The sequence below is a fragment of the Mya arenaria genome, chromosome 5, assembly GCF_026914265.1.
Source record: "Mya arenaria isolate MELC-2E11 chromosome 5, ASM2691426v1".
Classification (NCBI taxonomy): domain Eukaryota; kingdom Metazoa; phylum Mollusca; class Bivalvia; order Myida; family Myidae; genus Mya; species Mya arenaria.
The window spans coordinates 59819142-59835058 of record NC_069126.1 but is presented as its reverse complement, the minus strand read 5'-3'; the positions used below and the strand labels follow the sequence as shown (position 1 = coordinate 59835058).

The 15917-nt window shown below is 33.3% G+C and overlaps 1 protein-coding gene across 1 annotated transcript; it reads left to right on the top strand.

Moving 5' to 3' along the window:
* Positions 1-2059: 2059 nt before the first annotated feature.
* On the top strand, positions 2060-9019 carry LOC128234583 (uncharacterized). Its single transcript, XM_052948883.1, has 8 exons — positions 2060-2131; positions 2966-3259; positions 3947-4264; positions 4956-5246; positions 5551-5817; positions 6327-6452; positions 7661-7743; positions 8214-9019. The coding sequence occupies exons 1-8, from the start codon at positions 2080-2082 to the stop codon at positions 8502-8504; spliced, it is 1722 nt and encodes a 573-aa protein (XP_052804843.1). The 5' UTR covers positions 2060-2079; the 3' UTR covers positions 8505-9019.
* Positions 9020-15917: the final 6898 nt, after the last annotated feature.

Below are 15917 nucleotides of genomic sequence, written 5' to 3'. Positions count from 1 at the left end.
TAATTTAAACATCAGGCCATTTAAGTTGAATTTGATTAAGCAACGGTACACATTATCACCATGATATATAGTAGTGCTAGGCCTCACCTACTGACAATTCATCTTAGAGTTATGAACAGGATTTGTATGTCTACTCGTTTTTTGTCTATGTTGGTCTTTCTTGAGTAAAACTCTCCCAACACCTAATAATTGGTACAAACTACTTCAATGATCCGAAGTACTCTTATGCCGGGCGTAATTTTGGGCCTAAGTGCCCTTAAAGATCGACATATTTTCTTAACTTTATGACAATTTGCTCTAAGAGTACAACTTAAAAGAAACAACATCTGATCAATTTAATGACAACATGAATACAAGTTGTGTCCCTTTATCATAGTTGCAGCAATAAGAAAATAAACATCTAAAGAATATTATGCTTGTCGTGAGATTGTCGCAATAACCGAACGTATGAATCCAAAACATGCCATTTTTTATAAGAATGTTATTTGTTGCAATGCCTCATTTGTCGACGCATGAAAACTATCTATTCATGCAACTGTACAACATTGCAATACAAGCCAAAACATCCCCCAAAGGTTCGTCGTGACCCAGCTCATTCCTGTAGTTCCATCGTGACCTATATGTGGAGGCGATATATTAATTGGGTGAATAGCGGACACATGTACCACTAGATTACTATCAGCATCTTTGTTATATTACTCAATACAAGGCTGGATTTTTTTGTGTGATCTTTATACTATTCTGTATGTATAGTGTACCAGGATGTCACTATAGATAAGACGATCGCCATTCGGCCCAAGTCATTAAAGTCCCACCTTCAAATATGCCTCTTGATGCTTACTTTCTGTTTGATATATATTGTATTTAGAATTTAGATACTGAATTCTTTTGGTACATAAATACGTTTTTTATACATAAGTACCTAGTTTTGAAAGGAAATTCGCTTTACATTTTGTAGGTTTCTTCATGCATCATTCAAAACAAGAAAGTGTCCAACATTTTATGTATTTATGAGATGCATATATCGAACTCAATTTTTATCATCGCCCAAAGCTTAATACAATTTATTTCAGTACTTTACTCAACTTATGCTTTGAGCCAAAAAATGTTTTATTGTGATAATTGTGATTTTACTATAGATGCTGAACGTTTCATTTAATTCCTTTGAAATTTTCCAGGTAACGTCATGTACCAATTCTGCTAAGAAGCAAAATTAGGGAGAGTAAGCTATGCAGGAATAAATTGCCATCGAGTTGTATTTGTATTTGCAGTGTGCATTAGTTTATATTTCAAACAAAAATGGAGATAACTTTGTAAGAAAGTGACAAGAAGTGAACATTCCTGTGCTGCCATTCTGGTAACTTTGATGTGTTGTCTGCTACAATACGAATAGAGCATAAACTATTGCACATTCGTATAAGATATCAACAATTAAGGAGTATTAATTTCAAGCCATATTGATCTATAAATTGCTTTTGTTAACTATGGCCTACAAGCTCAGAAATATCCAAATTTGCCACTAAATGTAGGATCCCCGGGTTTGGGTAAAACAATTATATCTAGAACTGTCTCATAGTTTGAATGTATAAACGCAAACAATATACGCGTAAGCAAAGTATATTCAAAATAAAAAAAAATGTTGCATAATAGTTTTACTTGATCCGTCCAATATTTGAGAGTTGTTCTAATGTTAATGTTTTAGATGATTCATGATAGGTCCAACGAAATGACCAGGACCATTCAAACAAATATTCTTGTAAAACAGTTCCAAGTATAGATCGACCATGCTCAAACATACTCTATGACTCAGCCGTAGATATTTGTACGATCACAGTACACGTGTTTGTCGGACATCGGCATACATGCAGATTGATACAGACGTGTTTTTATTGTTCCAGGGCGAGTTTGCAGCACAATATTGAGAGTTATTGACTTAAACTAATCATATCTATGACTCCGTAACATATATGCATGCATTGTAAGACAGTTTAATTGTGCTCTTTCCGTTCTTAAGTACCTCACAATTGCAAGTTATTATATCACTAATGAACACCACTTTAAATATAATTGTTCAACAAGATGTCTCTCTGGATACTTGTTTATTTCATAATAAATCAATGCAAAGGGCTTGGTAAGTTTGTTTATTTTTCTTTAAAATAATCTCATTGTTTCCTATATAAGAATAATTATTTACGATAATATAGGTCAATATGAATGCTTATGTACATTTCTCCTTTTTAACTAGTTTGACAAATTTATGTTTTTCGTTGTTGTGAACTTGTTTCTATAACGCTGAAAATATCATCTGATAACGGTAGAACATTTGAAAACGTATGCCACATACGTAGTAATATTGGTTTTTCACTAATTAAAATGATCATGAATATCACTCTAGATATTTGTTTTTATTTCATAATATTATATAAGATTTGAAGTTTTTGGTAAGCTTCATTCGTTTAAGCACCCGTATCGTTTCTTGTACATGCACAATATTTTAGATTTTAAATAAGGTTTTCGTACACTCATACTACCATTTTATTAAAAACAAATACAAACGAAGACAAAGATTCCTTTGAAGCATTTATGAGTCAAATCATTTAAGTTTTTAAAATTCATTGAAAGAACCATCTTATCTGTCTCCTGAAGTTGCACAAGGAAAAAATACAAGTGTGCTGAAGAACCCATCAATGGCAGGAATGGGGATAAAACGTTCATTGTACAAGCAAAAGGTGTTTTAGAGCTTCACCAGCTAGGCCATGAGTATATCGTTACATTGCTTAACATAAAGAAGAGTGCATGTTTAAACGTCTATTTGGGGCAGTGTGCCGATGGACGCATTCCAAAAGTCTCCAACCTCTGTCTGTCATAGGTTAAAGGGTCGTATATACAAATTGTCAGTGGTCTTAAATGTAGAAAAACATTCCTGTTTTGAATTGCCAAACGAAGGTTTTATCGGTTCTTTCAGGCATGCCAGTAATAGGTCCGTTGACCACTACATCAACATGCAGAGAATGCATCCTTTTCAAGACAGAAGAAACACTTGCAAAAGTGTATTGCATTACCGACGGAGAATACAACGATGCTAATGTGACGTTTAAAATCGGATTTATTGCGTTCACTTTAGTCCGTCAGTCGCCGACAAATTTTGGGTTACAGTCAAGAGAAAGGCCGTCCGATGATATGCATGGACTGAATGCAGTTTGTACAGTTTCTGGGATATCCCGGAATATGTCAGTGGAAGCACAAATTTTTGTTGTCGGTAAAACACTTGCAATATTCTTTATTTGATGCGTGGGTAATTTCATGATCAGCGTGGCAAAATTAGTTATCATTAAAGTAAATACACAGAATAAAGCAATAATTATTATACAGAAAAAAAATCAGTTTTTGTGTTTCAACATTTTATCAATATATTAAAAACATGATATTACATTTATGTTCGAGCATTTGTTTCTATTTATGATTATGTCCGCAATCATATGATCAATCATTATTTTGTTTGTCTTTATGTGTCTGTCTGCAAGCATATGTTCGAGCTATCAGTTTGAAGAAAGTGTAAGAAATGAGAATAAACATTTCCCTAACGAACAGTTAGGTATGTTTATTTCCCAAAATAACATTATTTTATTGTATGGAATCTTTTGTTTAGTGAAATTATTATGTTTGACATAATTTGCTGTTTCAAAAGGGTAGAATTCGAAAGTACTGTTGATTAGTTTTCAGTGAAAATAAATATTTAAATGATATTGTTGAAAATATCTAATTGATATTTTAACTTTTTGTCATTCAACTTCAAAAACATTCAATGTTGTGGCGTTGTACTCACTGATTGTACAATCAATGGACTATATTGTGCATATGAACCGTTGCCTGCATCATATTCTGATTCAATTTTTAGATGATTGAAATCTGAATTAAATTGTTTCTTTAAATTTTTGCTATCAAGAAATCCCTGAGGGCCCACCATTTCTTTCGGCGAGTCCAGTGCTTCTGGAAGGAGAAGAAGTCGATATAACTTGCACATCATCGAAAGCAAGACCGACACCACGGCTGAAATTGTTTGTTGAGAAATCTGAAATTGATACTAATGTATCGTCTGAATTTGACAACAAAACAGGGTTTAACTTATTCAAATCTGTTTTGAAATTGCATACCTTTCAAAAGGAGTGGGGAAATAAGAAAATGTGGTGTCAACAGCTTCCTGATGTCGATAACTTATATACAAACACATATATGTCGAACATTTTACGTGTGGAATACAAATGTAAGTATGAATCTTAATATCCTGTACAATTCAAGAACTAAACTACCTTATTGCGTGATTGTTATGCTCCCCGAAGGGAGTGCATATACAGTCGCCGTTTTTTTCTGTCCGTTAGTCGTACCCTTGTCCGGACAATAAATTCTAAAATAACGATAGGATCGGTCATATTTCATTAAGTTATCTCTCCTTAACATTTTTTTCACAATTTGTATTTGAATATTTCCGGAGAAAAAACTCTAAAACTACAGATGGGATTGTAATAAAAATTGAAATATAGATAGATGGCAATGAGAGGAAGTGCTGTTCATAAGAACCATAATCATATCATGCATATTCATGGAGTCATCTCCATTTTGTTCTAAAAGTTAGTGCTTGTTCGATAGTTTGTCCGGGCCAAATATTTTAAGATACTTAGATTGAATGAAGCCTCAAATATAGTTAGATACCTTCAGTATTACATGTTTCATGATATTTATTATTTGCACCATTTATATGTTTCATTGTACATTTAATTTGCTTTAACTACAAGTATGATGATATATATTCTTTGCATGATATTTATTATATACACTTTCTACGTGTTTCATGACTTTTCTTGAAAACATACAACCATTATATCGTGGGTCAAATAAAGAAGGTATAATTATAATTTATGATTTACTGTGACACCTCTCGTATACCCTTTTTCCAGATCCCCCATCGCGACTGAATCTTAACATTATTGATCAAGGCAACCCATCAAAAGAATTAGCTGTCCGTTGTTCTGCGTTAGACTCTTATCCCGGGTGTAATATAGCATGGGAATCAAGTATTGAAAACTTCAAGTATTCTTTACATCAATACTTTACGTTTAAGCACACATCGATTTCAACGATCCATTTCAACGTTACTGATGCCGATTTTGGAAAGCAAATAACATGTTGGACTGAATGTCCAGATTTTTTAAACTCTTTATCAAACTCAACAAGTGTAAAATTTGCAAGTAAGTTCTGTTACAATTTGTTGTAACATTTATAAGTGAATGAATGATTTGACGTTTTATTCACTTCGTGTTTTTCCCCTATTTTATTATATGAAGTATTCTAACATTCTGTTATTTGTATACGTGTTTTACCGAAATAATCTATGGAATACATACCATATATAAACAACTATTAATTTAAATTATGTAACTCTACATGAAAAAGCCTTTCGCGAAAATCGTTCAGTAACCGTCTCAATCAGTTAGTTACGTTTACCCTACTAGTTTACTTTAAAATATGTAATAAGTAATAAATTATTTTCAGAAATGCCGAAAATTGTAGTCTATTCATCGTCTGTTTTACCCGTTCCAACTAACACCCACTTAGCTCTCACCTGTGCTGCAAATGCCTTTCCTTATGGAAATATCACCTGGTCTACTACTCTATTGTCGAATGAAAAGCTGTGCTTTGATTCATCAACATGCACTTATGAAATGACTACATCTGACGTTGAACAGGAGTATTTGTGCATTGCGGAGAACAAGCATGGCAGTGACAGAGGGTCCATAATTGTCACTATTGATAAGGGAGGTAAATAACGTTGTTGTAGTTGTTTACATATTTACATCCTGAACACTATTGAGTTTTAGGCTTATAATCAGTTACCACCTTGTTGAATAATTATATCTTTGCAATTGAATTGAATTTCATTTTGAATAAAATTCTGTTTAAATCATGCTTCTTCAAATTTCAAAGATCTGTAGAACAAACATTTATAAAATTGTGTATGTATTACGTTTTGAAAGTAATTAATTAAAAAAGAATGTGATTTAAACCTTTAAACCCACTTTAATTCGGATATTCTTTAAGCCTCAAAAAGTAAAATATTATATTTTTCTTTACTTATTTAGCTAGTCGTTTCCATTGATGACGATAGTATTTATGTAGATAACTTGTATGGTGCAGAGAGTTGTTTGGATATTTTGCACAACAATCCCCGGAGTCTTGCATTCGTAATATAAATGAATCCCAGGGTGGCATCTGTTTAATCTTTAAACAAATATTAAAGTCAATATGCACTGTATTTATTTGCTTTACAGAACCAAGACAAAGCGGAAGAGGAAGTTTTCTGTGGATACTGCTATCTGGAATAATCGTTGTCGCTCTAGGAATTATTGTTCTGGTTGTGTGCGTCTTTCGTAAGCGCTGGTGTCGAGGAAATACATGTATAATTCTTTCTTATAAATTGATTAATATTTATTTCCCCTTTAGCTTTAACGTAGGTAGTAAAGCTATAAAATCTAACTGTAAAAGTACGCGTTTTATTAACCGAAGTTGTGTTTTTGGTTATAAACGAGAACAACGTTCTTGTGAAAAGAAATATTGTTTTGTGTTATAAATTCTTCTTGCAATGTTGTCCTGTCTGGAAAATGCTTTTAATGTTTTCGAAAGTAAAAAAAAACAACATTCATTTCATTCGACACATTCATGTGAACAATGCTTTCACGCAACTGCTATCTTTAAGATTCGGCATTGAATTTAACTTGATATGTTTTTCTTGAATTGAATTGCTTTGAAGTGGCTGTTGCGGAAACATTAAATCAGACTTGATTTATGTTTACACTTTTTGCTACTGAGCTTGTTTCTGTACCGTTTTGCATAAATATTGGTAGAGTTTATACAGAGTGGAAATGTGATGCCCCGCCGTTGACTGATGATCAACTATATATCGAGCGGCACCGAACAATGTAATAGATAAACAAAATAAACAACTTGTAACACAAACACTTAAATTATGAAACGGAAAAATATTTTTCTAAAATTAAAAAAAATAAAATTTCAGTGGTATTTATGTATAGGTGTCCGCCTCACTACCAGGATGTTGTAAGTCCGATTCCCACCAGCGTTATCTTTCTATGGCCTCTCAAAATAAACACCAGTACTGGTTTCTACCAAAGACATGAACTCGAAAGTTATTCTATAAGCTAACGTTACAATCGAGATAAAGAAAGTAGCATAAACTTTACTTATTACAAATACAAACGTTAATATTCAAATAAATTGGAAATTAAATATCTTTGCAAGTCATACATAAATGCTCAGTCTAATATTGCATTTTCGATACTAATTGATACATTAACTTGAGTCTTTTATAGAAGTGCCTCTCTACTATCTATACCGACGATTACTGCGGGCACCAATTACCAGCCTATCTTTCAAAGGCATTCACAAAAAGCAACACTTTGCTTTAAGATTATCTCTTGGCAAATTATAGTTCGAAAGTGGGAAAACATATATTTACATACATAGCGATAATGAGCTAAGACTTTTAAAATTAGCAAAGAAAAGTTTCATACTTTTTATATTATAAAAGTGGCTAAAAGTAGGTTTATGCTAAAGTATGCTTATCTTTAATACTCACTCATATTTGCAGTGTACGAGGATGTTAATATTCGTCAAGATGGCAACCATACGTACCAAGACATTGCAGTCCCTTCTCCGAATAGGCCTCATGAGGTGTGGTTACTATGCTATTAATATTGTCTTGTAGAAAAATGACAATATTGTTATTCAGTAAAAACAAATATTAGTTGTATACAAACTTACGTCCGTTGGAGAACAAAAATTGTGTAATTGAGGTCATTAAGAGCATCCGTTACTGCCAATGTAAGACTCATTGCGTGTAAGAATTACCGTGACTGTCAATGTAGTGTGTCAATTAAATCGATACTTTATTTAAAGACTGGCAAGGGAGATCGTGTCCTATAACAATACATACAATGTTCACTTTATTGAACGCATTTGGTTTCAATTCGGATTTAAGATGCTTACTCATAAGTTTCAATATAGTAAATAATAAAAAGGAATGTTTAAGCATTTCTCATAGATCGCATGTTATCTGTGTTTATAAACCACATGTTCAATAGTTCACCAGCGCAGTAGCGGGTGTATAGTTATTCAATTTGATGGTACGTTTGTTATCGCAGGTAGACGCAACGTTGTCTCCTGGAATTTATAATGAGATTGATGAAAACATCCCGTCTACAGTACAGGCGGGAACTAATCTGACAACAAGTGCGACTGAAAATAGGCAATGCCTGATCGAAAGTAGTAACCCGTACTCTAATATAAGCCAAAGAATCCCAACAGGGTCACAGGTGACTGAAATGACACGTTACTTCTCAGAGTCAAACAATCCAGGAAGTGTTATGGGGGATTCAAACTCAGAAGGAGGTGAAGGTTACTTACATGTGATTTATAGGTTACATCTTAAGTAAATGAAGGGCTAGTTTTTTATTCTTTGGAAAACATAAATTAATTCAACACATGAAGTTGGCGTTACTAACTATAGAGCTATTACAATTTATATAGTATGATAAGATTACCGAAACAATTCCGACAACGACATAGATAACGAGTAACTTTTCATAGCCAAACAATCCAGACAATGTCATGGAGAAACACACGCAGAAGGGGGAAATGTAACGTAGATGTCTTTCATAGAACAAGAAAATGGTCGGTATGAGAGTGTGATTTTATAAAAAGAAACTTGAAGCCAAGCAATTTGTCAACACAAACTGTTTTGTTCGATTAGATAAAAACCGTTGAATAACAATACCATATCTGCCTTGTTTACGAACAATGAAGCATACAATATATCGACGAGTCGGCATTTAATGTTAAGTATTTGTCTCCGAAGCAGTTGTCCAGTTGTAGTATTAAACACTTTTATGGTGATGGCTATTGTTATTGTAGAAACCTGGAGTGTTGACAAAACAAACTCGTTGCTTAAAACTTGTTCTTCTGCTTTTTTATGTAAACTGTAACAATATGACATTGCAATGTGTCTGTTTTATATTCGTTTTTGTATCATATTGTAAATATATATTCCAGAAATAAAACAATTTTAATCAGACTAAAACGTCTTTCAGGAAAATATTTCTTGTCCTTTCATGTTAGAATAGAACTTAAAATTTTGATTAAGCTAGAATGCTCTAAACTTATGCACCCTAGTCATCACCGCCAAGATGGCAGTCGCGCTAATCTAAAATATTTACCGAACGAGAAGATTCCATACCCTTTAAGGCGAGTTGACCTTAGCGCATTCAGGCCAGAAATTTTGCAAAAATATCCGTTTGGCAAGACGCAAATTCAAATTCAGGATGCGCACTATATTTGTAGAGCTGAGTAATTTATCCTTAATATCAAAATGGTCAGATGTCCTATTGGTATAGTTTACCTTAGTGGATATGAGAAAAATAAAAATAAAAGTGTCATTGCCCTATATAATCGTAGACTTATTCAGACTAGCATGGGATACAGATACATCAGTCGCTTTTCATAGGTTATCAGTCATAGTACAATTTTTCTAGATTTGACAATATTCTGTCTATTTAATCTAGATAAAATAATTGGGAGTGTGTGTGTGTCTATGTATGTGCGCGCGTGTGCGTGTGTGCGTGTGTGCGTGTGTGCGTGCGTGCGTGCGTGTGTGTGTGTGTGTGTGTGTGTGTGTGTGTGAGTGTGTGTGTGTGTGTGTGTGTGTGTGTGTGTGTGTGTGTGTGTGTGTGTGTGTGTGTGTGTGATACATGTTAAAAGAAGATTTATGGCAAATAAATGAAGGCAATACAATCCACTACTAATGTTCTTAACCGAACTGCAACCTTATTTAGACGTATTAAAAATAAGCTTTGTTACAAATTGTTTCACGTGCTCAACTGCTTCCTACTATTTCAGCAACAGTCCTCGGGTATCATGTTTAATGATCTTTCTAATTGATTATATATCAATAAAACGTCAATAGTTGAGCTAACATAAGAGGAACACGAGATTCACACAGTAAATGCTACAACCAGATTTGGTTTCGCGTCTGTTATTTCTTTAAATATTACATTGAAAGTAATACAATTAAAACATATATAATTATATAGCTTCTAACACAACTCATTTGATGTTTTGAGCGTCGCATGTGCCTTAAAAGGCATGCGTTATCATGACGTGTTCAATGTTACATCACTTGACCTTTGTAACTCCAAACAATTCTGATATTTATTAGTTTAAAATAATGATTTTTGAAATTTCTTTCCTCGTATTTTCATGTTTTGCTTATATGGATATTTGTTTCACTGCGACCCTCTTCAATTCCACTTCAATTTATCACAAACACACAAGCCCAAGCTTGATATTTTTCCCCTTACAACCACAAGTATCTATACGGATATTCGTTTCATTATGAATGCAAGATTTAATCATTGTGTATTCATTGCAGACTATTTTCCTGGCACGTGCCTGATTTTTAACGACCGCAAGTCATGTAAACCTCGCAATGATGCTAGGATTGATATATGTGGAAATCTAACCCTCTTACCGATGGCCTCATTTACTATCACTATGATTCAATGTTATAACGATGGAAATAACCAAAATGATTTTTATTAGCCTGCGCGTGTAAGAGTATGGCTTTATGGATACTTGTTTATATATCCCACTATTGTGAAGGATTGGGTAAGTGTCTGTTTTGTTGAAATGTACAGTTTTCTTTAAACATGTGCATCATACTTTATTGCGTTCATGTTTTTACTAGCTTGCAAAATTATATTTTATCAAAATGTATTGAAAAAAAGATTTTTTATTTCATGTGTAGTCTATGATCGTTGTTTAGTGACGTTCTCTGTCAGTCGTGTAAGGTATATTCGGCCTTAACCTTTTGCAATTAGAGTCGATCATCGATCGTTAAACATATTCTACCGGGCTTTTCCCTGGAGCTACCAGTCCATTACTATTGTAATTGATGATTGTGATAATATATTGATACGTGTGAGTTATTTACCATTCTTGGTCCTCTTCCAAACACTGCCGTTAAATACAGTCTTCCGGTTTTTTCGCTGTAAATTCCAGGCTATTACTATTCTATTTGATAAATATATTGATGCATTTCAGTTCTGGGCCACTCTTGGTCCTACTCCAAACAATGTTGCAACTATGTAAATGACCAAATAAAAATCTTCATACTTACAGGTCTTAATCAAGGTCATCATCCAAACACTGTTAAAATTATGTCAATGTGCTTAGGTAGTACCAGTGTATGTAGTTTACCAAATAAAATATTGATTTTTATAAACTTGTGTCTTATTTGAGGTACTCGTGCAATCACTGTTGAAAATGATGTCGGAGTGCTTAAATTATTACAACCAACATTTGTTGGGAGAAATGTGACGTTTGAATTCACACCGTCTTCATCGACCTCAATAGACGATATCAGATGGAACTATATAAAGCGGAATGGGTCAAGTGAAAAAGCAATTAAAGAGGATGATGTTCGTGTTCAGCGTAAGGGAAATTCTACCTTACTTACCATAGCTGACGTAGATCGGAGTTTCAATGGTACCTCTGTATACACAACAGTCGGCAATACCAGATTATCGTCATTACTTGAACTGAATTTAAGAGGTAAGCTTGAGATTAGTTGCTGTTGTTCTTTTTTATTTCTTAAATTACAATATTTGCACCTTATTTCGGAAAATCGTTAAGAATAACTTTAGATAATATAAATTGTATGGCTTATCGCATTCTATTTTGTAAATGTTCCAGTTTACACATATGCAAACGGCTGTGGAGAACTGTATTTTCTTTCGGAAGGACCCTATTTTGCCGGGGACAATTTGAGATTTGGATATTTCACGTCACCACCAGTTGCAAAAGAGAAAAATGCTAGCAAGTATTTTGTAAAACTCATCAATGGCAGTAAGGATAACCTAACGTACATTGAACAAGCAAAAGGTGTTTTAGAGCTTGATCAGGAGAGCAACGAGTTTATCTTTACTCTGTTCAACGTAAAGAAACAAGACAGTGGACAGTATTGGATTCAGTGTCAGAGTGGAATTTCCGGAAAGTACTCTAATAGTGTCCATGTATCGATTAAAGGTTAGTTAGTCTCATTCTAAATTGAATTGGTACATATTGATTATGATTGTTGTTATAATGATGTGATGCATAATGTATTGATGATATATTCAGGTAAGACGATAATTGGTCCTTTGGCCACAATTTCTACATGCGGAGAATGTATCGTTTTAAAGACAGATCAGACACTTGCAGAACTCTACTGCGAAACTGATGAAGAGTATAGCGCCAGCGATGTAAAGTTTGAAGTAGGACTAGTTCAGTATGCTTCAATCAAATTGTCAAGGAATCGGTATAGTTTAAATTCATTTGAAAAACCAACAGATGCGTTACATAATTTGAACGCAGTTTGTACAGTAATTGGAATACACCGGAACATGTCAGTGGAAGCTTCAATATATGTAGTCGGTAAATCATTTTGTATTTATTGTATGTATACTTATTTGAGTTTAAGCTTCCTCTGGCTTAAAGATGTCTTTATGATGTTTGTAAAACATTATCAATAGTTCCTTATCTAAGTGCCTTTCTCTGATGGGAATATGTTTGCCTGCATACATTCTCTATTCCAAACCCTGATCTCTGCAAAATTTGTAAGGATATTAAAACTGGATTTAACGGCCCTGTGATCTCTTTCGTCTTTAGTGTAGATCCAATCTGAACAGTTAAAAAGGGACATGATATTGATGATCAAAATATATCCATAAAGAAGTTGAAAAACATTAAAAATGACTTAGCTGTTTAGCTATAAATGAATTATAGCCATCGCTTTCAAACTTGGAAATTTTGAATCATATTGTTTTTCTCATCAATTCATCTAACAAGGACGTTTAGTATTTTGATTTTTAATTATTACATTTTCTGCATGTGCTTCAAAACATCGACATTTCAGAATTTAGAATAAACTGAAAAGTTTTTCTTCTAAATCATATGCCTTGTGTTCAATTTTTTAATTTGATTTTTTAATCAAGCTGTTTTTTAATCTCCAATTTATGCAGAAATCAATGGTATAGCATTCATGTGCATCATATGCAAACACACATTTTGTGAAAAAAGTTCTTAATATAACGGGAGCGATGGTGCAATGCTGTGTAGTCCTGTGTATAAACCCAAACTGAGTAATTGTAGATTCGGGTTTAAAGCTGTAAAAAAGCTTACTTTACTGTTATATTACCTCAAATAAATAATACATGTTAAGGTTTGCAGTATGCATAATGCACCAATGTTTGGCATGTCGAATGGCTACGGTGGTATTATTTCTTCGGAATTTTAGCTATTTGGAGATTTTAATTCAATAATATAATATACGTGTTGTATTCATTAGTCCATGTTTAACAATAGAATTTTATCTAAAACGTTTTGAAAGTGCATGCTGTACTAAACTTTGCATTTATATTTCGATTTATTCTTTGGATATCGTGTGTTACCATTAATAGTGCTTGACCTATAATTGAGGATTACATCGGTAACGCCTACATTGGGTTGATCTTTTCAAGTTTCGCTTTCCAATTTACTACATTTCGCTTTAAAAAACAGCTACCATAAAACATGACTACGCTAAAATGCCATCTTTAGCTGTACACAGACATTGCATCTAAATGTAATAGAAGTCAGTGCAATGGCCAATATCATGGCATAAGTCGTTTCATTGTTCATTAACTGAAACCATGTCCAAATGTCTATATTGACCTAATATCTTGCTTTATGTTTTTGGTTAAACAATTGTAATATTTCTACTAGTTGTAAGGTGTGTTTTGTTATTTTAAATCTGACCTTTCTTAAAATTTCTTTTATGAAGTCAATCCGAATGGTCCCCCGCATTTGTCGGCAAAGGAAGTACTATTGGAGGGAGAAACTGTAAATATAACTTGCACTTCATCGAGCGCAAGGCCGCCACCATTGCTGAAATTTCTTGTAGAAGATATTGAAATTGATACCAATACCAATGTATCAACAACGCTTGACGACTCATCCGGATCATTCACATCTGTATCCACACTGCGTTCGTTTAAGAGGGAGTGGGGAAACAAGTGCATGTCCTGTCAACAGCTTCCGGAGGTTAATGGATTATATCATGAGAGCGTGTCGAACAATGTATACATAGTTTACAAATGTAAGTTTGAAAATGAGTTTGTTTCCATTATACTTAAAACTTGCCGTGATTTAAGCTTGATTTTGCAAATGTCGCTGAATATGTGTACATATGTATAGCTTTTTTCTGCTTCTGAAGGTTTCTATAAATATCTATGGTTAACAGTTATATAAACTGTATTTATTTACGACCGAAAACACACGTTTACTTCAAAATATATGTAATTTTACAGATATAATGACAATATGACCGAGGTGGGAATTTCAATTTCTTAAACTAAATAATGATTGTTCAAAATGTATCAAAGGTGTATGAAAAAAAAGTTTTATATGATTTTGTTTTGTTGTTATATTTTTAAAGCGTTATACAGTCACATTTGAACAATGAGTAGTTCTAATCAAACATGAACCGTTGATGCTATTCGTTGGAAAACGTGGAACTTTTGTAAAATATGTCTTTAAAAATGTATCGATTTGTTACATTTGTACATGTATGTTAAGTTTTTTTGATGAAATAGTACTGAATGTAGTAGTGTTGGTGTTATTTTCGTAGATTGTATGTACTAGATCTTGATTTTAATTGTTTATTTCAGATCCCCCGTCTCACCTCCGTCTTGTTATTGAACATGGCAACCTATCAAAAGTTATAACTGCAATTTGTACATCGATGTTCGCAAACCCAGCATGCGATATTAAATGGGAGTCAACAATTAAACATTTTAAATACTCTCTACTGGAAAATTTTACCAGTAGGCAAGCTACAAAGTCAAAAATTAGTTTCAACGCTACCAATGAAGATTATGGAAAACAAATAAGATGTAATACTGAATGTCAATACTTCAAGAATACTCTTGTAAACATAACAACTGTCATATTCGCAAGTAAGTGCGGAAATAAATAAAAATAGATGGACAACAAATGTTATAGTTGTGTGTTAATAATTATTTCGGTCATATTTCATCATATTTCGAATTCTTATATCATCTGATATGCTCTAATGTTAGGTCCAAGAATGCGCATTTCAATAAAACAAGTACCTACACTCTTTTTCTAAATCTGTACAGAAAAGCCAAAAGTGGTTGTCTATTCAACCTCCGTTTTACCTGTTCTACCGAACACCACGATAACGCTCACATGTGTTGCAAATGCCCATCCTGTTGGAAATATCACTTGGACGATGGTGGAAACATCTTATTTAAAATCATCATCAACGAAGTCCTGTTTGAATGCATCTACATGCACTTATGAATTGATTACATCTGACGTTGAACAGGTGTATTCGTGTTATGCACAAAACGAACATGGCAGTGACGAACGGTCAATTGTAATTGTTCATGAGAGTAAATATAAAGAAGGTAAATTATTTGTGTAGTGTTCGTTTATCTTAAACAATGATCTTCTTAACAGACTATATGTTGCTGGTAACTGAGTTTGCATATGTACTTTGCATTATAAAATTAAAACAATATTAAACTCTTTACCAATCTTATGAAACAAATCTCAGTTTTTTACTATTTTCAACGATCGCAAAAAACAACAACAGGTTTAAAGGTTGTATTTAATAGAATATTTCCTATGTCATAGTATCCTTGATTTCAGATCTAAATGGAAAAGCTTTTGACATCTTGGGCGTCACAATAGGTATTTTGGGCGGAATTGCATTTCTTTTTATCGTGATAGTTGTCATGTGTTTATGTCTA